The following is a 24,623-nucleotide window of genomic DNA, read 5'->3' as shown; positions in this document are numbered from 1 at the left end:
GCTTGCCACCCCTCAGTGGCAACAAGAACAAACAGTGGAAGCAGCAGGAGTTACGAGTTCTTCAAACTGCTGTAGTGCTGTTCAGTTATTGGCTACGTGCTCTCAAATCATGACACTTCTATTTTAAATGCAGCTTAAGCAATGGTGGTTAGAGTAGGAGGTGGATCAGTCCTTCAACCAACTTAACTACGGAGCATGAAACAGGTTGGGTAAGTTTAAAAGCTGACATGGAAAAATACAATGTCAGATTCACTTAGCACTTTAAAAACTATTTGGTATGTGCCATGGCATTGCTGGCAGAGTAGGCAGAGATATATAAAAAAAGGTTTCATTGACATTTAAATATATTTCTATATGAATGTCTCACAGAACAAAAAAATAAAGTCTCTTCATCACAAATACTGCAGCATTAAAATAAACACTTACCAAAATAAACAATGAGTGAGATATACATATATATATTTGAGTGTGTATACTATAGAGTGAATCATATTGTTGCTTTAAGTCACAAAAGCACAATATAAATATGGAATTTCCTGTGACCTCTTTTCCCTGTTGTAATAAAAATACATTCTTTACAGTTAAAGTAAAACTAGTGCAAGTCCATTCTGCTGCTCCTGTTCACCCTGTCGACCGGATCCGTATCATTTACATGGCACTTCGTACTTAAAAATGACACTGAAGATTTTCCCTCCGAGACGATCGGCAAGCCAGGAGTTTTTGATAACAGCAAGCTTGAGGCTCTCGCACTTCAAAGCCGCGTAGTAATTTGTGTGGATGGCACGACCCATGCCTTCAATGATAACCAAGTCCGTCTTCCGTTCTCTGACCAGCACAGCCAGGCCTTTATCCAGGCGGCTGAAATGAGAGGTCTACTTAGAAGCAGTCATACTTACATACGCTACATATAAAGACTAGATGTTCTATGGGCTTTAGCTTTTATAGAAAAGGTGTTGGGGTATGGAATTACTGATGGCATTAAACAAGGAACACCTTAATCAAAGGAAATGGGATTGAAATGTAGTTTTAAAAGCTTCATCAAATGCATACAGAATTGGGCTTTCCCAGAAAACACAGGTTAAGTTCTCTCTGCAGTAGAGAAATAAAAAATAAATAAATTAACAACATGAAATGCTTCTTACGCTCAAGTGGATGTCTTGGTTGCACACAGTATATTTTACATCAGCAATAATTAAGTTGCCCATGAAACTGACAACATATAATTCCTGAACACCAAAATGAAACATAAGCTGTAGAACAACTAGGAAGGCTTGATCAGTATCACAAGTCTGCAAATCCAGACTGAGCACCTCTTAACGATTTCTGTGTAGTGTGGCTGAGAAATTCCAGAACACTTAATAGTCTCTGGTTATCCTTCACCTGATGAAAACAAATTTGGTACTTTGCCAATATACCTTAGGTCTAGACACGGAGAACTTGAACCTGTCTGGACCAACAGCAGCTTCTCTTCCTTCAGTGCAGATCTTTATTTGAAAAAATATAAAAATAAAAAGTGTTACATGGTCTGTCAAACATAGTCATGCAACTCTGGTAATAAGCCAGACAGTGAATAGTTGAGTGTACTTTGCAAAGGTTTCTTTTCCTGCTAGGACTCAGAAACATGTTTCCTTAAGCAACAGGTTATTTAGTTATATTATATATATACATACACACACTTTTATATATATTTATATATATCCTCTACATAGGCTAGTCTGTGCATGATGCATATTTTCCTCTATTCATTTTTAACATAAGAAGTACAGGGGTTTAGTAGCTTGAGTCCTTATCAGGGATGACACTAGCAGGAGATAGAATGACGTGCCAACAAGAACCACTTTGTAGATTTTTTCACCTTAAGCTGATCATCCTCTGTATCTTACTTCCAGGTTGCAGAGTTCAGACAGCAATAAACACAAATAACAACTATGTGTGTTAGAAGAAACTTTTTTTTTTTCCCCTTTTGTATGCTACGTAATGAAGACAGATTATAGGCTTACTGAATAACTGGATCCATCGCTGCTATCCGCTCAGCAACAATCAGGGATTCACTGTAGGTGACATCGTTTAGGGCAGGGCCAGAGTTACAAGCCAATATAACCTGAGGCAAAGATGTCAGAGTAGTTCACTGATTAATGCAGGCAATACGGTGTTAGAGCTTCTTGTTTGTTTAAAGATTGTCATTGCCTGGCTTATAAAATAAAAGAGGCCTTGAGAGAGGAGAAGGCCTGAGAGGCCCAGTCCTCATTTCCCCCCACCCCTCCCAGGTTAACCAGCTACATCAGGTCTTTTGACATCATAAACCCTGGTTTAGCACACTTAGATCTGCCAGTCTCCCTTTGCTCTGTTACGTTTTGCAGTCTACTTAAAGTTAGACCTCAGAGTACCAGGGATTTGGGGCCTGAAGCTCATTGCCCTAAATTGCATCATTCTCAATTGAGGTGTGCTGAGCCAGTCTCACAAAGTGCACTGCTAGTAGGTATTTAACAAACCTTTTACCAATTACAGACGCTGCATTATGTGCTGACTCTACAACAAAAAACACTTACCTCTGTCCCTCTAGAGAGGAGCTCTCTCACAAAAGGAAAGACTCCTAAAATTATGTCTATTCCACTGTTATCTGCGAAAATTAAGGCACATTTATGAGGGGGACCCTCCTGCAAGAGAAAAAACAATTCATTCAGGCTTTAGCTCATAGTTCAGGTCATTAAATAGTTCGTGTTATTTAGGAACACTCATTTTAAGACCCCAGGTTTTATACCCCTAAGTGATTGGCAATTTTCATTATCTAGCAGCAGCATAGTACTTCATCTACCTCTGATCTTAAGCAAAATCAGTTTCCCTAAGATTGTCTTTGCACAGTTATTTAAAACAACCTATAATTACTTCACTTCATTCGAGAGCTGTCTCAAACTCTGTTAATTAAGCTACAGCTGCCAAAGATGTGTGTAACTCCAGCAGCTGGGAACAGAAACTTACTTCAGAGGGCTCTGAAGGGTGGGTAGTCACACCTATAATCCTACCCTTGGGAGGCTAGATTAGAAATCCCATTTCATTATGCCATGCAGCTGGAGAATAACCTTCCCTAAAACAGAAGCAGCAGCATGGACAGTTGCCTACATGAACATGTTGGTTATCAGGGTAAACCTACCTTTGTGGATGTTTTAAGCTAGCATGATGTAGGGTGAACAGGATTTCCTTCTGCCAGGAAAGGGCAGGATGGACTACTAGGGGCAGTGACATCCTAAAATAAAAAAATATTTCCTATTCTCCATTAACATTTTGATTTATTCTAAATCTGATGTTATAAAGTTTAGTTCACTGCAGTTTGTAACAGCAGATGAATTTCTACTGTAACTAATGCTCAATTCCTAAGGAAAAAAAATGGTCAGGACAGTGCTTGAATTTCCTTAACTAGCACTGTCATAAAGGATTACATTTTAGAGGTCTTTACCAACCTAAGTGATTCTATGATTATATGATACTTTTAAGACACAATATGCAATGATTTGGAGCGGTCCGCTTACACCAAGCATTTGTCTATCATTTCCAACATAGATCTACAGAGAGAACCAAAAAAACATTTCAGCTTTTCAGTGAACCTTAATTAAATAGTAATAAACATCACACAGAGCCAAAAAGCTTTGGTAATTGATTAATTACTTTCAGAAAGCTCCTTAATTAATGCAGATTTTAGCTTGATTACTGAGATGGAGGAACAATACAGACATTACGTTTGGATTTAAGTTTTCAAAATTACAAGTCCAGCTGTGTAGAAATAAAAGTGCTCTGATAAAGAAGGGAACTATGGGTACATTGGAAGAACTCTGAAAGCAGCTGGGTTATGAATGTTGCAGTTCCTGCAGAAATTCAGCTAAGAAACTTGGTAAGTAATGAAGTGTCAAATCCCTTTTATTCCTGTCTTTATGGTAAGGCTGCTGAATTACTGGTACTGTGTTAATAGAGTTTATTTTGAGTTGCCTGAACAGGGTTCTATTAAATCTGTTAAAAACAAGCTAACGCTTTTTTTTTTCCCCTCAAGATTAATGTATTAAATTACTTATGGTTAGTAACAATTGTGGCATCGTACCTTCAGTCGCTCTAGCCACTGACTGTAGGAGTCTTCTAACCAGGGACGTTCTGTGTCACAAAGAAAATCATATTAGTGTTACTTTTAGGCAAGGAGCAAATCTGTATGTTTGGTCTTTTTAAAGATGCTGAAGCAGTTTGAGATCAGGTTTTGAATGTTAAAACTGTATATTCAAGAAGTTGCTAAGGTCTTAATTATGGGAATAGCTCAATTACAGTGCTCTTGAAATGGAATTTTCATAATAAACCAATGGAGTCACGTGAGCTAAATACCATTATGGCTCACCCTAAAATGGGTGGGGTTGTACTTGAGGGGACACTACTGCTTTGACAGGATTAGAACACTACAAAAATAGCACAGCTGAGATATTCCAAACACCTGTGCAGCTAAGACTTCTGTGCAAGGAGATAGGCTTTCAGGTTCCAGTTCCTTTGGAATGCAAAGAGCAACGTTCCCCTGAAACTCTATAAATCTGTATTTCAGACAAACCCAGCAAGTATGAATGGGTCCTCATCATCTGGGCAGCAGAACCATCACAATCACTACCTTCCTGCTCTCCTCCACTCACATTAACGCAATATCCAGTTCCAACCACCACACATCTCCCCCTGTACCTTGCAGTTTTGATTTGGCTTCTTCAAATCCAAATTGTGGCTCAGATTCCAGAACGCTGTATCATGAGAGAAATAAAGGGTATGTAGTTAAGCAACTTAATCACATAAAAACACAATTCAAACATTCCTCTAGCAGGTGGTCAGCAATTTTATTGCATTGATTATTATGAGGAGTGTGGGTAGGTCCATTGACTGAGAAACAGACACATTGTTCTGATGTTAAACACAAAAAGCTCAGATGTACGTTAAATTAGAATGTTATTATGCTAAAAGAAAAAAGCTCCAACAATATACAAACATTTGTAGGAACTACTCTACAGGCAAAAAAAGAAGACTTTTGGTCTGCAAACTGCCATAAATGTGGTCAGGGTCTAAAATACCTGCACAGGAAACCAGTGCTATACAAAGTCTAATTTGAAGATTAGTTCACAAAAAATATTTTAAAGTTGTACCTGTGTAGGCAGGGAAAAAAAAAAAAAAAAGACCACCTTAACTAGGTACAGGATTTAAGAGCTATTGGCTGTACATACAGCAAAGTAGCTCCAAACACTTGGGTGGTGATGAGCATACAGGTAATGAGGCTGGATTCAAAGCTGCCAGTTAAAACGTTACACCATGTGGGCAGTGCTTGCCAGTCATGTCTCAAAGTTCCTTACGTGTCATTTAGTACCAGATGTAACTCAGCCTGTACATCTCTTAGTTCCTTCCTCAAAGAGAGGGAGAGCTGCACTTACCACAAGGAGCAACTAGACTAACTGCTATTACAGGTGGCAGTTCGTTTCTGTGGCTGTGGGCAGCATCAGAAGTACCCCAAGTCTAAGAGCGCCAAGGCAGCCTTGAATCACCTCGTTTTGAGTGGACTTTTTTTTGGTTTACTCAGAGGGGAAAACTTTAAAGATGCAGAAAAGGAAAGGAAGAGCTGAATGTCAGCTGTGAGGCAGTGACACCCTTTCCCGTGTTATTGGATCTATGTGATCAACCCCACAAAAACAGCTGTAAAATCCAGAGTTGCAAAATCAAAAATATTTTAAGACAGCTGGCATTTATATCCTTACGTGAATTCATAGCTGCTGAAAGGATGTAAGGAAATAAAGCTCTAAAAACAGCAATAGGAATGTATGTTGATCAAAAATACTTAGTGTTTAGTCATCAGAAGAGACCACCCAATCTAGCTTACAGCCCAGTGAATGAGTGATATCAGGACAACTGTGGGTTGCAGAAAAACAGCATATTTTCTCCTAGAGGTACATAGTATCGGTTTAAGTACAACATATACCCAAAAGCAAGGCTATTAACCATGCTACAAGCAAAGCAGCCAGGCTGGAATATTAAATGCTCTATCACTTAATTCAAACACTCACAGCAACGTGTCTGCCAGGTTTTAAAGGGTGGAAATGTAAACTTTGCTGCACCACAACAATGCTTGCAAATAAACAACCAACATATGATTAGGTAAAATACAAACTATAATTAAAGTTAGATGGGTGCACTTTATTTAATTATTTTTAAAATGAACAAGTGGATATTCTGTGTCTTAAAAGGGTGCTTTTAAAATATTTAACACCTACTCTGAGACTGCTTTTGCTCCCCAGTCAAAGACATTCCCCGCAAGAAGTCCTTTCACCAGAGCAAACTGCCTCTCCTCCCAGCCTAATGAATCCAAAGATTCGATTACGCTTTGAAAACATTTTAAGGCTATGCCATTTTCTTTCTGCTTTACCTGTAAGAAAGACATGAAACATTGGATTTATAGACAAAAAATTCTTACCCATCATTGGTTGTCTCAGTCCCAAGACCACGTTCAAGCATTCTCCTCTACGTTCATGGCCTCTAATGGACCAACAAGTTACTGTTATCAGCATGCTTAGTAACAACAAGAAAAAAGTTTCCTGGGATTCTAATAAAAAGCTTTATTAGTGCTAGAATGTGTTCTGTTGCCTAAGAATTACTTAAAACAACAACAAAAAAAAAACAAAAAAAAAAAAAACAAATAGATTAGAGGTATGATAGATCTTGGGCAGACTGGGGAATGGAAGTATAGACACACAAAAAAGACACTTAAGCAGCAACACGATCCACCAAAACCAGGTGATCTGCATGAGGAGGCTTACCACTAGCAGTTTTACAAAAACTGGAGGTGTTGTTTGTTTTTCTTAAATTTTTGTTTCAAGAGGTTCATCATCCCAGATGCCTAGAAGCTCTTGATTTTTTTTTTCCTCCACTTCTACCTCCAGTGAGATCAGTGTTACATAGCTAGTTCTACTTAAAAATGTACAAATGGTATTGATTACCATCTTTACATCATCTTTTTTTGCCACTATCTTGTCTGAATTACAAAAAAAAAAAAAGGCAAAAAAAAAAAGTAAAAGCCACCTCACACAGTTCTAACTTTTTCTTAGAGTGAATGTGACATGTGACAGTGCAGCTATGCAGAAGCTTCTACATACTTTGCAGAAACAGAGCAATAGTCAAAAAAAAAAAAAGTCTCTAATCAGGCTCTGGTATTGTTATTGTTCCTGTGTCTGCACAAAAGTGGTGAGGATCACCAGTACAGAAAGCTATTTTTGAGAAGTGATGACTATACATGTCCTCTCCCCTAACAATAGTACATCATAGAATAAACCCCAAAGACTGAACAACTGCAGAATAGCAACAAATTCTTTTAAGAGCTACAGGTTATGCATTTGTGTACACTCCAACCCAACTCAGCAAAGTATCTCAGCAGTTACAAAAGCAATCAAACTTTTTACAGCACAGCAGGAAATTAACCCAGAGACAAAATGCAGGAAAGTGGCACAGTTTGGTGTAAGGAGAGACTGCCTTAGCAATTAAGGGACACAGCAAACAGATTTGTTTTGTTTTTTCAGGCCTTTTTGGGGAGTTATGGTGTGGGGGAGGATGACTTTGCTTGTGAAACTCTTTCTCCCTGTCCTCAATTTACTTTTCTTTCCTTTTTGGGGCAGAGGAAGGAAAGAAAATACAGTGTAAGGTAACTAAAAGAACACAGAAACTTCATAGCATTAGTGACTTTTGCATGGAGCTCTTGAAATTGTTAACTGCTCTACAAGATAATAATGCCAATTGCCTTTCACAACTGTCTGAAAATCTCAGATTTATTCAGAAGTACTTACACAGCTACACATAACTTTCCTTAATTTTGAAAATGGTTTTTGTACCATGAGGAGAAAAACAGGAAAGAGAAATTCCTGAAGTCTGCTAGACTGCAGTAGTAGCCTCAGTATAAGAGGAAGTAAACTGATTACTCAGGTCACTTCTAAGGTTATCCATGAGCAGAAGTGGAGCCTCTCCATGTAGTCTCCTTACTTCTAAACTGAAGGAAACAGATCCTCACTGAAGGAGCAAGTTACAATAGCATCTGATGAAGGACACCATGTACTCATCAGGAGCAGGATGGACACCACCAGTTCCCTTCTCAGAAGCATGACACAACCAAAGCTGGTAACTTTTTGTTAGCACTACCCTCAACACGACGGCATTCAGCAGGTTAGAGGTCAAAGGCTTTAAATCCCACCAGCAACTGCTGTTTCTCCTCAGAGCAGCAACCACCAGCTGCTGCAAGGTAGTTACTACTCTCCCTTTATAAACCATTACTTATACAAAGTTTTAGAGTATGGAAAAAGTGTCTTGAACTTACACATTGTCCACCCTGTAAAACAAGAACAACTTACCTTTGAATAGGGATCCGGAAAATTGAACTCGTTTAAACAGTGTTCCCTTGTATCCAAAAGACTTCTAACTGTTAAGGTACCATATGCACTTTAAAAAGGGAGAGGGGAAAACAGATCAACTACTTCAAACAGAAAAAAGGTATTTTCTCCTGTTTCCTCCATAATTAGGATGAATTCCAGTAAGTCACGGCACGTAAGACAGACGTTTCAGTTAAAAGTCTTTACATGCCACATGTGCTAAACAGTCTCTAAGTGGCGAATCTACTCAGACTACTTAAATAGAGAGGGGAAATGTTCAAAGCAAAGTTGCCAGACAACTGAACTAACACATTACTGCTTTAAATAACTTCTAGACCATTAGTCACTTTTCTGCTGAGATAGAATTTAACTCGAAAATTCTAATAGGGGAGATCCTATGGTTCTGTTCAGAGGACCTGATATTTGGCACATCAACTTGCTCCAGCCTAAGCAGATTTCAGTTTGTTCTGCTTAATATTTAATAAAAGCTTTTACTTAGCTTTTAGTTTGTTTATAGTTTGCTTTTAATTTGCTCTGCTCAACAGAAGCAGCCAGGTGATGAAAGCAGGAAAATGAAAGACACTTACAAAGGCTGCTGTCTGAGTGTCTGCAGCTTGTTCCAGTATTTCTGTCGGAACTTTTCAGCTCTCTCAGGTGCATCAACAGAATCTGGTTGACTGGCTGCAGCACGTTTTGCCACCTGGTAGAGAAGAGGAAAGACTGAAGTTACCAATCAAATGACTTTTTCTTTTTAACTGACCTAAAGTTCAGGCTGAGAAACAACCCCTCCATTTGCTATATTATTCAATTATCACTCATGCATACAACTCCTTTGTGATATTTACCCCATCCAGTGCCTCCTCAAAACAGGTAAGCCAGTATTTTCTGGCCATGGCATCATCTGTGAGGTCAACAGTGTCTGGAATATAGGTCGATGGGTCCTTTAGCAGTGGCAGGTTAACAAGTGGTCTCTCCAGCCTATCCATTTCAAACATGTCAAACTAGGTAAAAAATGAAAGAATTATTAGAGCTTGTTCAGAAATTGATTCATAATAAGTGAAACTAGCACAAGGCCTACACAAGCCTGTAAGAGTTTTATACATCATCTTTGGGTCTAAAAATGCCAAGGAACAAACAGAAAATAACCAACTAAAGCCAAGTTCGCTTCCTCCCCTTTCCCCCCAAGTATAGGAAGCTACCTTCTGAAGACTGGGAGGAGATAAACCAATGATAGAGGAAATTTGAAAAAAAAAAAAAAAAAAAAAAAAAATTGACATGAAAAACATTGGCATGCTGATCAACAGAGGACAGCAAAATATGCTGAGCTCCACCATTGTTCCCTTTTCAAAAGCACTTCAGCAGATCCAGTCTTAGAATATTTTAAGAACCTGAAAGTATTTTCTAATTGCTTACTGTATTGCTACTTCAAAGAAAGGGCAGGAGACTAATGTTTTCTCCCACCTTTGGTGAGGCAGAACAAGACAAAGTAGCAGCCGTCATCTGCTTTTATGAAGCATTACATCAAACCATCACAGATGACACAAGACATCATCGTGCACAACATGACACCACCACACATGATACAAGATACTGTGTTAGTCGCTTCTTTCGGCAAGCAGCACAGTCTCAGGGGCACGAAGCAAGTAGCTTTAGAATAATTGTCCAGGCTTAAAGCACCATTGCCAAGAGAAAGCACTTAGCTTAGGAAAGACAACCACATACTGTACCACTCCTGGTTCTCTGCATGGGATAAACATCAGGTGATGTGCTCATGAGACCAGAACTCCCAGCATAATTCTCTCCCCAGCTATACTGGTTTGGATCTAGAAAAGAGAAAGAGAGAAAGACACATAATCTGAAAATAAAACTGAAAATACTCCCATGCACAAGTCTAGAGTCAGCACCCCTTCAGAGAAGCTGGTTCACTGCAAAAGCCATTTCTCCTTGTCTTTATACATAAATCAGATTTTTCCCTCTAGGCCCCAGTAGGTATGTTTTAACTTCTTGGTGACTTACCTACCTCTAAAGAGCTTCAGATTAAACTGAATGAGACACAAGACAATTACAATTCTAAAATCATTTTTAAACCACTTTTTTTTTTTTTTTTATCATTAATGGCTATAAGAGCGGAATGTCTTCAAAGCACTATTGATGGCTAATTTTTCTGTCATCAGAACTAATGTCTTATTTCTAAAAATAAATCCATTATTAATAGAATATATTGCGAAACTCAAGGCATAGTGTAAGGTTCATATAAACACTAGTTATTTCTAGAGTTTTTCTAGAAGTTTAAGTTCATATGTACAGAACATGCTACAGAAGTAATGTCTTTAATTCCTCAGTAGCTGGTTACCTGCCCACGTCTATAAAGTGGGTATGAAATGACTTCCACATCCATTGCTCTGAGGTACATTTGATATTTACTAAAACTAAGCATCATTAACCACCTCATTATTTTTTCCACTATTAGTAAGGTACTGAATGGCTTGCTAGTACATCAACAAGAAAGTAAAAAAAAAAAGGAAAATACAAATGGCAAAATTCAACCAAGGCATCCTATACCCAAAGAATGCTGGAAAGAAGTGTCTCATCCTTCATAGAAATCTCTGAGGCTTTTCACTCAAAAGAGTAAGTTTTGAGACGCCGGTCTTCTGCAGTACATTAACTGAATTCAGAAGCTGGCCCCTTAAAGAGGAGGAAAGTTCTCAGTAACTCAATTTCCCCAATTTGATTTTGAGGTAATGACTGCTCTTTGCAGAAATGCAGAGAAGAGAAGAGCCAAATCCTGCTGGATTCTCAAAGGTGAGCAGGAAAACAGTGAGAAATTAACATGTTCTTGCCAGAATATATAAAAGCAAAGCCCAGCATCTGTGTTTATTAGTGCCAAATGTATTTATGTAGGCAACAACTTACATGCAGCCTCTTAAGAGAAACTTGGACATTACACTGACATTTCAGAACACAGCATATACAGAACATAGCAATGCTGTACTTACTGTCTTGTTCAGCTCCTTTTAAAAATGCCCCAATGGCTCCCAGGTAGCCTTCATGTCTCAGGAACAATGCCTGAACCTCTCCCTGCCACAATATGAAACATTGCAATTGGATGGTCCCTGATGGCTAATATGTACTTCTTTGTCACTAGATTTACACTTAAATTTAATAGAAACAACTAAAGATGATAATATTCATTTGTGCTACATTCTAACACATTCAGTAATTTTAATGGTGCTCCAAAAATGGTGTTTCTGAAACACAGCTTCAGGAGGAACTGCTTACACACATCATTCCACAGTTCTAAGACAGCTGGAAAAAAATACATGCAGAAGTGGTGCGTATTCTAAGCCTGTGCAACCACAGAAGCAGAGGGAAGCGAATGCTTCGCCAGGAAAGACCACTGCATCATCCCATGAATATTCAACTCCTCTTGCTTGAACAGGCTGGAAATATAAGGTCAGCTGATTTCTAGGTCATCAACCTAGGTGTGTGCCACTGTGCATCCAACACATTCGAGCCACTGTTCATTTTATTTATTTCATTCTGCTACTGTTTAACATGCAACAATATACAGTCACCCTGTACGTTCTCCATAGGCATTTTCCCCATCAGGTTGGTTAGTTTAAAAGTAAACATATAAAAGAATGCCAGGGAAAACAGGACCACCACCCACACTAGCACCCGTAGCTTTCCTAGACAAGGCTGAGTGAGACCTCCTCTAAAGGACAGTAAGCCAGGTCTAGAGCAGATAATATCAGAAAAGTTAATGCTGGGTTTAACTATAGTGGAGGGGAAAAAAATAATAATTTACAGTGAGATTTTTGTATAGACTGAATTGCTGATAACATGCTTACAGCAATCTAGAGCTGCAGTTTTGTGGTAGTTTTCTTGAAACGCAACCAAGGTTTTACAGAAAGACTGTAATGGTGAAACAAAGGAAAATAAAGCAGCATATAGGAGTCGCTTGCTTGAAGCACTGAGATGAGATAAAATATAGCATCATTGGTTCTATAAAACTGCGACATGCATTGCAAAGGTGCAGGAACCAATCTACCCGTACCAAGCATTAAGTGAGCTTTTGGACTGCACTGGTTTTCAACTGAAATATCATTAGTATTTGCCACATCTTCAAAACCTGGAAAGAATTACAGCTTGGTTGTTTTTTTTTTTTTGTTTGTTTTTGTTTTTTTTTTAATAAAACCATCTACAAAAGCCCAAACTACCACCACCGATACTAGCTTCTAATTATCTCAGCAGAACAATCCTACATTGCATAGCCTGGGGGGTGAAAAGAAATAGTAGAAGTCAGCAAGAGGAATTGAATAACAGTGGCAGCTATCTAAGAAAATAGTGACAATTACTGTCAATCAAAAATAAATAAATACAGAGAGAGAAAGAGGCCAGAGAGAACTCCTAGGCAATTCACATTTATTTCACCCCTCCCACAACAGATCCTTCTAGCCCTGCCTTACCTACCTAGAGCAGTCCTTTAAGCTGATTTAAGGTGAGAATCTATTTTAAGTCCCCCAACCTCCTAGAAGAAGATACCTAGGCACATGAATTTGCTATTAGGAGAATCTCTGTTTTCGTTACCTTTGAGAAGAAGTTGATACTGTAGGTTATTGTGCGCATGGTAACTGGGTGACCCCGAATAAAGAATCCTCCAAAATATATTTTATCTAAATTATGGAGTTTAGCATAGAGGCAGGCAAGTTGACCAATGTCATTGCTGATCATGTGTAGTAAGCTTTTTGCCATATCTTCTTTGGAAAATTCTTAAAGGAAAGAAACAGTAAACAAAATTAAACACAGCTGAAGAATGCTCAAAGGAATCATATAGTTTTTTTTTTTAACAAAGAACCTGCAGCTAGAGAAAAAAAATCCCTTTGTTTCACCAGTCTGTGTGTGTAGAATAAAGGTGTTACCCCCTGACCCAAAATCTTGTTATTAACAAAGTATTTCAAACAACAAGCAGCATGTATTTGACTGAAAACACTGTGGAAAAGCACTGAGCTGCTGTGAAATATTGCTTGAAAGAAGTCTGCTTGAAAGGTCAATAGTAAACGGCAGGAACTCCGATTCTTCTCTAGGAAACATGGATAATGGTTCATCCATCCATCTCAACATGTGATGTGCTGCAAGCATTTTATTAGAACACTGCAAATAAAGTCGCAAGTTAAGAGTAAATCACCGCCACAGGTCTTTTTCTGGACCAACACAGCCAATTGTATTTTTCACATAAAAAAATTAACATTGGGCTAACTAGACAGTTATTTTTGTTGTTTGCCTAGGCTTATGGAATCCCAAACTGAAAAACTGAATGCCTATTTGCAAGGCAGTACTGGATGGTATCTCTAATCAATAAAGTATTGTGCAGGCAAAATACACCCAGGCAAGATCATAAAAAGCACTGGTAGTTATTTTCCAGCTCTACTTGCCTGGAGAACATTACGAACATCAGATTCCCAAGTGCTGGAGGACATGGTTGAATTTCTTCTCCTCATTAGCTTCAAAGAGCAACTCTAAATAACTGGAGCGACTCAGGCAGCGTTCAGTGCCCCCCTCAGCCCACACACATAACACAGGGAAATGGATAAGGCAGCGTACATTTATGTTGATGGAATTGGCAACTGTTTTTCCATCCTGACAAGCATTCAGAGGAAGCTTGTACAAGTAGCAAATCCATGCTGACAGGCAATGTAAACTATTAATTGTAGAGCAAATCTTGGGAAGATCTTGTCTATACTGATACCTTTATCTGCTGTAGTAGATTTCCCGAAGCTGCTAGCTATCAGATTTCCACTTAGCCCCAGGGTCTGGCAGGCGCCTCCATACACATCTTTCACCAACATGTCTACATTTGTGTGCTGTCCTTTTGAAGCGAGCTGCAGCAATTCATCAAATTTCTGAGGATGAGAAGCAGAGTTACTCTAGGTTTTTGGGACAGCCAGAGAACCTTACCCACAAACTGAGTTCTGCAGCATCCTTACTGACAAAAATAAAATAAAATAAAAAGAACAAACCGAAACAGGGGCTTTGGCTTGGAACCAACCCTGTCAGTAAAAGAGAAAGCTTTTCTAGTAACAAGGATTTATCCCAAGCCCACATCTTATCAAACAGACCGATCTTAAGTTGGGCCCCTTCCAACATCAATCATTCTGTGATTCTGTTATCTACAAATAATTAGTTGAAGTTCCCCATAAAAGCAGAAGTAGAGTGCACAATTAATCACTTTGTCTGTCTTGCAGTATTCTGGAGAACTGAAAAATCTCTGGCAGAATTATGCCATACAAAACTTGAGCAGTATGAAATAAAGCAAAATTTGCCAAATTCTGCTCTCTGTGCAACTCCATTGAGTAAGGAATTGACCATAGGTTGTACAGGCATAAATAAAAAGGACTTTATCCACCATCACCAAAAGGATTGGATTTTATAATATTTTGGCAAGTAAATTATCAAAAAGTTCTCTTAGTCTAGCACCTTTAATCTCCTCCAGATTAGAGCATATGAAAGTCAGAACCCTCATATATCTCTTATCTCCAAATGAAGTCAGGAACACAGTAGCTAACAGCAAGTGGAATTATGTCTTCGTGAGGCATATAAAAAAAAAGGCTTAAAAACAGTTGTCTGTCTTTACAAGTGAAGAAATGCATTAATGTCCCTGAAGTTAAACTTGCACAAAATCTGCATTATCCCAATAATTAATATTTATAGATCTGTTAATGCTAATTTCCATTTCTACAAAATTATAAAAAAAGTTAGGAGCCTACATTGTCATATTCTAAGACTTGTTTTTAAATGCATCAGACAAAAGTATTGTAAGTATGGGTCTTCCCTTTGACATTTTCTTATTTGGTGCATATGTAACTCTAGCTTTTTCTACATTGGTGACATTTAGGAGCGCATATTTAAGTCACACGGATCTCTGAGACAGGAAAAAACAGCATGATTTAAGAGCTGAGTTAGGCAGAGTAGTACTAGATCAGGCCTTATTCTGGCAGATGACCAACCTGGGATTGAAGTGTTGAACCCCTGGAAGCGTAAAGTGTAATGTAAGAGAGGTGTAACTCCTCCTACCTACCTCCAGATATTTTGCAATAATTAGGAGTTCTCTCTCTTGATTCTGTGGATACTATTCCAGGTACTATGCAGGCATTTCATTTTGAAAAAGAGTACAGAAAATTAGCAGGCTATTCTTTGCCTTATAGCCATTACTTGTCCTTGTTGACCAACTCCTTGACTCAAGCAGGATCATTATTTTGCCACTGCTGAGCATCTTAACATTTTTGCCTTTGTTCTACTAATACTTTTTGCATTTAAAGCTTCCCTTTATACATCAGAAGCACAGAAAACGCAAACACAAGTCAAGGACTCAGCCTTTTTCTGACAGTTTAGGACCACATGCACCTAAAGGAGAGGTATTAAAATCACCCTGAGCGCTGCAGAACTGCCTGTTCTGTCTGTACAAGGCCAGCAGCTCTCTGAATAGAATGTAACGCCCCATGAGAGATATTTTTCTTCATTTTCTTGTGCACTGATGTTGCGTTTCTAGTTTCCTACATAAATATCACTTAAAATCATTATTTCTCCTTATTTAAAGTTCTAGCATTCCACCTCTTAGCACATTTTTTATCATCCCATACCCCTGAAAACCGTTTCTCTGATACCTTTGTTTTTGTGAGCAGTGCTCCAAGACCCCAGAAGGTTCCACCTCCAATTGAGCTCCCTCCTATCCATTCAAATTTGTCTTCTGTTTCTACCTGTCAATAAAACAAGGCAGATTTGTCCAGAAAATCATATTATAGCTACAAACACACTGTAAAATATGTGAGCATGTGGGGTTTTTGAGAATTGGAATTCTCACACACCTACAACACAAGTAGTATTTGAAATCTTTATATTTAATTCTAGACCAAAAATCCTACTTATAGATGTTTTATTTACATTTATTAGTCCCCCAAGCAGTGTATTGAAAGACAAAATTAGTTCTGATCTGACAGCCTTTGTCCTGTCAGTTAATATAACAACTTCTCTAAACACCAAGTTGAATTTTATTTAAAAAGATCCTGCAATAGTGAATGGGAAAACATTCATAACTATGTAAGAAAATTAAAAAAAATATGTATGTTTTCCTTCTAAACTTTGTATTACCCAAGAAGAAACAACTACAAATTTAAAATAGTAATGTTTCAGATTGTGTCTGTCAAATTCTACAACAAAACGTTTTAGCAACCACTCACCTTCACTATAGAAACCCCAGAGCCAATATTCACCAGTAAATAAGGAAAAATATTTGGGTGATTTGTCTGAAATCGGAATTCTGTATCTGAATCCTTCTGGTATGCAAACACTTCATGGGGTATGTTCCTTAGCACAAAGTTGCATCCTTTAATGAGGCAGGTCATTACGTCTTCCTTATCTACTCTGAAGGGGAAAGGGGAGAAAACCTTATAATAACCTTCACAGCCCTACTGATAAGCAAGTATCCTTTACATTAATTTTAAGACTTTACACGTAGGAGATACTACCCACACCATATGGCAAAAGCCCAGATCTCTTAAACCACAAAACCAAGATCCGCATATGTACTGACATTCAACTTCAGTGACAGAACACAGTCCAACACTGGACTGCAGTTACCCAGTAACTTTGATCTTACATTAATCATGCTGTCAGTAAAAATAAGTCTGTTCCTGTCTGTTTGGTTCTATTGCCTCTCTAGTGTGCCAGTGCTCACACAACTCTGTGTGCACCCATGCAATAAAGTAGGTCAGAAACTTATTGGCAATTAATGGAACAAACCAATTTTCTAACCCAGCATAATATTCTTTTGCTCTTCTGCTGCAAAAAAAAAAGGACAAAAGGCCACCTCAACATTTCAGCACTCATTTACAACAGATTGTAACGACTGCAAGGAGCTTACTGCTGGCATTACCAAACACAAGAAGAGAGACTTCACAGGAATAATGGGCTTCACAACCATACATATCCTGAACAAGAGCACTAGGAACATGATACGTAACTTAGAAAAGTGACTTTTGTGAACTTCTGTATTGTGTATTGTTGCTGATGTATGCTGAATTTCCAAAAGGAAATATCATAAGCCCTTTTTTTGGAAAGCACATAAGCAAAGCACAAACATACATCTCAATTAATACAGAATACTTTCAGTTTGTCAGGAAAGAGAAGCCGCTTCTACGGACCAATCAAGTATGGTTTTGCCCATAAAAAAAAAAAATCAACACATGCCCCATAGCTCAAGAAAAGAGGGGGGACTTCAATCTAGTCTTGATTAACTGGTACTTAGTAACAGCCAATAAGGCTGGTTTGAAAAAAAAAAAAGTTAATAGAATCCTACCTATCAGAAAAGAAAGATATTGAAAAAGCAATATAAAAGGAGATGAATGGAGTACTTCAGAAACTGAGGAATATGCTGTATGAGAGCTGCTCTGAAGTTCTTCCCCAGTAGCAGCAGGTAATGTTTTATGTTGGTGTAAATGAACGATATGTTTATCTATATTTACAGTGGCTTTTTTTTAGCATATGGCTTTGATAAAGTTTTTGAACGGTAAACTTATGAGGCTGTAAATTCAGGAAACTACCATTCTGTCTCCTACAAGGCTATGCTGCATGAAGTTTAGGCATGACCTATGCAGTAAATTTACTATATTGCCCTCAATTATTTACTTCTGGCATGCAAGGAAAAATGTTAGAAGCTTCGTAACCTGAGAACAGGCAACTGTAGCTATTAGGTACACACAGAATAAAAAGCATTTGCCAACAATACTTTGCTTTTAATAATACTGTCTGCCTTTTGTAGATTTCACCTTTAGATCTGAAATACTGACTCATAATTAAAAAAACACAACTCAGAGTAACAGCTCTCAATTAAATTAACAGCTCTCAAAAGCTCTCAATTAAAATTGTTACTAACAAGCTCACTACCGACTTGCTGTAGTTCAAATGTTATTGTACTTTATATGTTACTGTAGGTTTTGTGTAGTTGGGTGTTGACTAAGAGTTCAAAAGCATGCTACTGTCATCTAGGATACCACCACTGAAATGCTGCTAGTTATGAGGTGAAGAGTAAAACAAACAAAAAAAATCACTGTAATTACAATACAGAGTAGTTTAGGTTTAAAAATGGAATGGGTGCAAGCCAAATCCTTTATACAAAAAGCTGTGATAATACCATGCTTTCTTCCTTGTTACTGCCTTTCTCCTAGCCCCTGGGTTCCTTCCTGTTGGCTCTGTTACCGGACTCCTGCTGTGTCAGCTCATGATACAGTATCTTTCTGCAACTTATGTTCAGTCTGATCTGACCAAGACACATGCACAAATTCTCCTGCCTCAGTTTTGCTATGTAAAAGGCTTTTAAGGGCAAAAGGGAGAGTTAGTCTACTAAAACACACTTCAAAGAAACGCATTCCCATAACTAAATTTAAACAGTTTCACTTACTTCAACCCCAGCTTCTTTTCAATAAGATCTTTGAATTTATAGGCGCCGCCACCTGTAGCTTTGATGACTTTAGTCTCTGTATTGACAAGATGGTCTTTGATGAAATCTAGACAAGTCTCAATGTAAGTGTTCTCAAACTTAATGAAGTGAAGTCGAGCTGTAATCTCCTCTTGAACTGATATTTCATACAAGGTTCATTTCTATGTCCTTTAAAAGAAAGCAATTTCTTACAGATTATTCAAAATCCTTCCTGAAGAAACAAGGATATATGCTGAATTACAAAACATCAATACTTGTGCTTCCTAGGCATTATAACCTTGTTAATTCTGCTAAACATAATGTCACAAACTACTTTGAAAAGGAATACAATTTAAAACACATCTTAGTATTATTTAAGCTGGGAATATAATCAGTTTTCTTGCATGTATTAGACACGCATGAAATTGAAGCATGAAACAGTTATATTTACTTGTTTTTTCACAAGTGTCATACTAATTGGTCTAGAAAATAACTATTTGAAACATTAACTGCACCATCCACACGTGTCTATGGTGAAAACAATGAACATAACTGAGTTTGCTCATGTATGTGCTGTACAACATTGAAGCCTTGCAATTTCAGCAAATAACATGTACGATGAATGTACAATCACGTGAATTTGTACCTAGAGCTAGATTAAACTTGCAAAGCAAAAGTAACCACCAAACCCATGCTAAGGGTTGGTTTCCTGTGAAATACGCTAAAAGGTTTTTAACCAAAGCCAGACTCTGAGCTGCTGTACGAATGCTTAAGGATATTGTGATCTCTGTCAGTAGAAACTAGATCGTGTATTTTAGAAAACATAGCAATTTCAGGTAAGATTTCTATCGTACTATGAAAAGCCAGCCTAGTACTTCACTTCCAGTCCTGGCAGTACCCTTCTTATGAGTCTATCAAATGCAATTGAGTGATGATGCAGTTCTCACCTTTCCAGAATGATCAAAGGATCTCACTCTTGCCACTTTGTGCTGCACAGTCGAATAATAAGCCAACTTGGTTAACGAACCACCTGTTAAAAAGATGACAAGTAATGATGAATGCCTCACCTTAGAGCAAACAATCTCACTTATGTTTATGTATGCTTTGCCTAAGAGTTCTTGTTTAGCTGAGTTCTCCTCTAGTAAAGCCAGATATAATTAAGCTAGGTGCCTGCTGTAGTGACCCAAAGAACCCTTGACTGGAAAACTGATTTTGCTTAGCTAACTCCAAATGCAGCACTCTATGGGTAAAGCTCCCCAAGATGAGCATGTGCCCACCTGATGTGGAGGCTGCTGAAGATGAGCAGAAATAAGAAACATGAACTTCTGCTCTATAGCTAAGTGAGGACTGAGGGTAAAGCATGGATTTGTATAGCATCTACTTGCTTACGTTATTAGTAAGATTCCTAGAATCCTCCAAATTTGCTGCTTGTAAGAGGATTTTATTTGTACATTTGCAGTGATTGAGTAATGTATGAAGTCAGACCGAGTAACGTCATTAAGTCATTTTTCTTAGGGCAAAACAGTACCTGGTGGTAACTTACTCAAGTAGGTATTTGACCATGAAAGTCATGAAGCCATTAATTTCTTCAGAAAAGTGGGGGAAGTCTGCTACCCACTTCTGTATTAAGGTATCAGTATGTTTCATAAAACTCTCAGCTGCTGTGGCTGTTTGAGGAAAACATTAATTTTAACTCCGAATAAAAGTAGCCTGGGCTGCAGAACCACACTTCTAATACAGAAAGTCAGCTCTGACTTGGTACCCGTGTTGCGAACACGAGTATGAGGCAGGCAGAAGGTCTGTACTTCTCAGTGCTACAGTTCTAGCATGTGGTTGGATTTAAATCTGTATGCATAACTGGCCTCTTGACAAAGATTTGGCATGTTACCCCCCTTGGCAATTTTTCCATGCAATCTCACAGAACATGCTGTAAGAAAGACCAAGCAAGTAATTATGAGCAGCTTCTGGGTTAAAACTTAAGTCCCAACAGTAAGTAAAAATCTGTCTGTTGGATCATAACATAATGACTACATGCAGTGGCCCTACACTCTGCCTTACAAACAAATGAAATCAAGAAATGCAGTTTAGGCAAGTGGAAAAAATAATTGGTTAGTGCTCGTAGCTTTGCCTACGTAGCAGTACTCTCAACTCTTCCATAATGCTGAATAAACAAGGAATTTTTTACAACCTGTAAGAAAATAAAAGGCTTTCTCCAGCAAAATTCAAGTGAGGTCAATTCGGAGTGATCCCTGGCAGATACTTATAGCAACAAAAGCAGTAAAGCTTGCCTGCTCTCAGATCTTGTTTCAGGTCACTGGCCAATGCTTTAAAGGTTCTGGTAAACAAAATCCAAACTTGTCTGCTGGCTTACTGCATTAAGGTGAGTTTTTTACAAAAAAAAAAAAAAAAAAAAAAAAGGGGGGGGGGGAAGGAAAAAATAAATATATATATACATATTTCTCTGCTAGGAGGAAAAGCTTCCTTCAAACCAATTGCAATGGTTGTTTTGAAATACAATAGTTTGTACGGCACTGATAGATGAATTGCCATTGTACCTACATTAGTATCACTAGGTAAATGCTATGTGAATGTTCACCTAGTGATGCTTATATGTCCTTCCCTTCCTCAATCAGTTTTTGAAGACTTAAATCCACTCGGAACACCAGCTGAGCCACGCAGCCAGGCTTTGTAACTAATCCTGCAGCTCTAATTCTGCTCTGACCCTCAAAAGTGCCCATTCCAGCTGTTATTTTAGCATGAAACAAACAGCTTCCTTCTGAGGGTGCAGAGGCTTGCTGTGTGGTAAAAGCCCTTATATTAGGGTGCGTTTTTCCCCCTGCAAGCCCCCAGCACCCAGAGCAGGGCAGGTCCCAGGGGATTAAGGGCGCAGAGTGACCGCATGGTGCCATGACGGCAGAACACTTCATTTTCTGTGCTTGTACGCCCTTTTACTGACTGGAACTTATGGAATGGAAGCAAAACGCGTGCCCGGGCTCTCCCCAGGGGGCACCCCCCCTCGTTGCGCTGGGGGCCTGGGGCCAGCCCTCAGGCCCCGCCGCGGGGCTGTGCGGAGGAGCAGCCCCTGTTAGCGGTCCCCGCTGCTCCGGAGGCACCGAAGGGAAGGGAAGCGGGGCGGGACAGGGCAGGGCAGGCCCCGGCCGCCGCCTCAGCCCGCCGGGCTCCCCTCGGCCGCCAAGGGCAGCCCCGGGGTGTCCCTCAGAGAGTCCCCCCCGTGGCCCGTTAACGGCCGCGCGCAGCACGCCGGGACTCGTAGTGCCACTCCCCGCCCGCACCGTGCAGCCGCCAAGTGACGGGACTTCAAGTCCCGCCGTGCCCCGCGCCGCCCCCCTAGCCGCGCAGCCTGCCGGGAGCCGTAGTCCGCCTCCGGCACTCCACACCGGGCGAGGCGCCTCAGGGGACTGCATTTCCCGGCGAGCCCCGCGCCGCGGTGGGCCGCCGGGCCCCGGCGAGTCCCCTCAGCGGGGCGAGAGCCGCCGCCCGTTCCTCCGCCGCCGCCCCCTCCTTGCTGCGGCCCCCCCGCCCCCCCCGCGGCTCCGGCGCGGTTACCGATGTCGATGGCGAAGCGCTTGGCGTTCTCCAGGTTGCGGAAGATCTCGTCGGGCGGCAGGGTGATGCTCTTGTCCAAACTGCCGTGCCCGCCGCTCCCTCGCCCGCCCGCTCCGCCATTTTGAGCGCAGCCCCGCTCCTCGCCGGGGGCTCATTCCGTATGCAAATGTATGCGCATAGATTTACATGGCAATGAGGCGGGGCGCGTGCACTATGCCATGAGGCGGCTGGCGGCGTGCGCATGCGCGGCGGCGGCCGCGGGTCACCTCAGTGGGCTCGCTGAGGGGGCCGCGGCGCTGTCGGCGACTATCGGGCGATATCGGGACGTATCGAGAGCTATCGGGGGCTTCACGCCTGCAATAGAAACCCCCCGCGTCGGGCTGGTGGCGGCCACGGGTCGCAAAGCGCCTTTCGGCTGCCGCCCGAACGCGATCGTGCCCGGCGGTCTGGTCTCAGGGCCGTGAGGCGCTGAGGCCCCAGGCAGTGTGATGCTGCCCTCCCCGAGCCCGGTCCCTCCTCCTGCAGCCCCCACAGCCCGGCACCGCGGGGAAACCATCCCCACAAACCACGCAATGAAACCAGCAAGTCGTCTTAGCCAGATTTTTATTTATTTTCGTGCCAGTGAAAGTTTGTGCAACTTCTGAAGGTCACAGCGGTTTCTGTCGCGGTTATGCGGTTGGTGGCGTCTCACAGTGTGTCAGAGCATCCGCGGGTTGTGCTGAATTTACATCCTGCCCTGGGGGTAGGGTACCAAACTAAATATAATTTGTACACCTGCCTTTCATAAAAGACTTGGATAAATATTTATTGCAAAATCGACAGCACAGCCGTAACTTCCTTTCCTATAAGGAAATAAACATGAGCTGTTGCCTTTATAAAAGGCGTACACATCCTGCACCTCACAAGCAGTACCCTGGCTTTGTGAGCAAGACATCCCGAGGAATTTCCTCTACGTCCTTTGGGGAATGGTTCGACCATTTCCAGAGCACGCTTAGTACGGTCTACAAATATCATAGAACCCCTCACGGCACCCCGAGGGCTAGGTTTTCAGAGGTGTCTGGTGGACCTCAGGGGTCTCAGGGGGGCAGGGAAAGGCTCCCGCTGGGTGGACCACCCTGAAAACTCTAGCCCAAGCGTCTCGGGAGGCACAGCTTTCTGACCAGAAGTACCCGGGCAACCTCACTAAGGTTAAGAACCGGCGGCGTTCCTCCTCTGAACGGCCCCGCTCCTCCTAGCAGGAGGGTTACGTTTTGCATTCCTACAGAATTACATTCCCTCCACGTGGTGGGATCATTGCAGTCCTTCAGGAAGAAGGGAGGGAGGCATCCGAGCACCGTAATGCTCTGTAAAAGGAGAACATTCTTCCCTACACATAGGAGAGGAGCCAGGGGACTTCTCTAGCGAGTCACGGTCTCCTCTGGAAAATGAGCCAACGTCCAGGCCAGGTGGGAAGCGTGCTCTCGGCCTACCAAGGCCTCCAGAGGTTGCAGAAGGGTTTCGCTGGTGCTTGTTTTGCAGAGGGCTGCTGGCTGGAAGTGGGTGCAGAGGAAGAACCCGAGTCCTTGGGCACTGCTTGTGACCTCTGGAAATGGCAGATCAGCTTCATCTGGGTCTCTGTGTTTGCCGAATGGAGAGAGAGGAATTGCAGAGCTTCCTTGAGGCACCAGGCGTACCCTTCGCAATAGTCCTGCTGAAGGCTTTTGGCAGATGCTGCAAAAGCTGAACGAGTGGAAGAGAGGTGTTAGACAGGCACACTCAGGCTGGGGGTTTGTAAAAAAGTAAGGGCAGGTGATCAGGGAGCATACTGACCTCGGCTGTACTTCAGGTAGCTGACGGTCATCTCCAGGATGTCGGCTTTCTCCAGCTTGGAGTTGGGCTGGTGCCTCTGGAACTCCTTCTCCAGGAGCAGCTTCAGCTGCTCAATGCTGCTGTTAATCCGATTCGCGGCGCAGCTTCTTCTACGATGGGTTTCCTGAGCTGTAACACAAACAGGAGGATGGTTTAGTGACCAGACTTCCCCCTTCCATCTCTGTATAACCTGCTGCTGAAGCGGTTCAGCCCTTCTCATCATTAAACCCTCGCGGTCAGAGAGCGGCTACTTACCCTGTTCTTCTCTTTGGGTGTTAGGATTTCCAGGGAGAGAGCACTGGGTGCCATTACCGCGAGTGGCT

At 40.9% G+C, this 24,623-nt stretch overlaps 3 protein-coding genes across 3 annotated transcripts in view; 1 reads left to right on the top strand and 2 right to left on the bottom strand.

The window, feature by feature from the left end:
* LOC116497548 (probable glutamate receptor) overlaps nt 1-645 on the top strand; it is a 14,776-nt gene extending 14,131 nt beyond the window's left edge. Inside the window, exon 12 of the mRNA XM_032201360.1 lies at nt 582-645. The gene's annotated coding sequence lies outside the window, so the exon portion shown is untranslated. The remainder of the gene's footprint in view (nt 1-581) is intronic.
* On the bottom strand, nt 632-23,466 carry PANK4 (pantothenate kinase 4 (inactive)). The gene is made up of 20 exons (XM_032201701.1): nt 23,365-23,466; nt 22,453-22,591; nt 19,833-19,915; nt 18,868-19,061; nt 16,649-16,832; nt 16,076-16,168; nt 14,161-14,314; nt 13,002-13,183; nt 11,408-11,489; nt 10,134-10,234; nt 9,257-9,412; nt 8,999-9,111; nt 8,394-8,481; nt 6,273-6,424; nt 4,705-4,760; nt 4,091-4,140; nt 2,550-2,657; nt 2,001-2,101; nt 1,416-1,484; nt 632-858 (listed from the first exon to the last, which is right to left on the bottom strand). The coding sequence occupies exons 1-20, from the start codon at nt 23,464-23,466 to the stop codon at nt 645-647; spliced, it is 2,421 nt and encodes an 806-aa protein (XP_032057592.1). The 3' UTR covers nt 632-644.
* LOC116497645 (transcription factor HES-5-like) lies at nt 23,038-24,623 on the bottom strand. The gene is given in 4 exon segments (XM_032201512.1): nt 23,038-24,171; nt 24,262-24,403; nt 24,406-24,429; nt 24,556-24,623. Coding segments are annotated over 4 exon segments (474 nt in total). The 5' UTR covers nt 24,610-24,623; the 3' UTR covers nt 23,038-23,917.

The sequence above is a fragment of the Aythya fuligula genome, chromosome 21, assembly GCF_009819795.1.
Source record: "Aythya fuligula isolate bAytFul2 chromosome 21, bAytFul2.pri, whole genome shotgun sequence".
In the NCBI taxonomy this organism is placed as follows: Eukaryota; Metazoa; Chordata; class Aves; order Anseriformes; family Anatidae; genus Aythya; species Aythya fuligula.
This window is presented reverse-complemented; position numbering and strand designations above follow the sequence as displayed.

Bases quoted from the DNA above. Each gene is read 5' to 3' on its own strand.
- PANK4 (XM_032201701.1), bottom strand. From the start codon at position 23,466: ATGATATTTGTAGACCGTACTAAGCGTGCTCTGGAAATGGTCGAACCA. The intron at 6,425-8,393 runs GTAAGTTGTTCT...TCTTTCTTACAG, and splicing joins TTCCGGATCCCTATTCAAAG to GTAAAGCAGAAAGAAAATGG. The intron at 2,658-4,090 runs GTACGATGCCAC...TTTCTCTTGCAG, and splicing joins AGTGGCTAGAGCGACTGAAG to GAGGGTCCCCCTCATAAATG.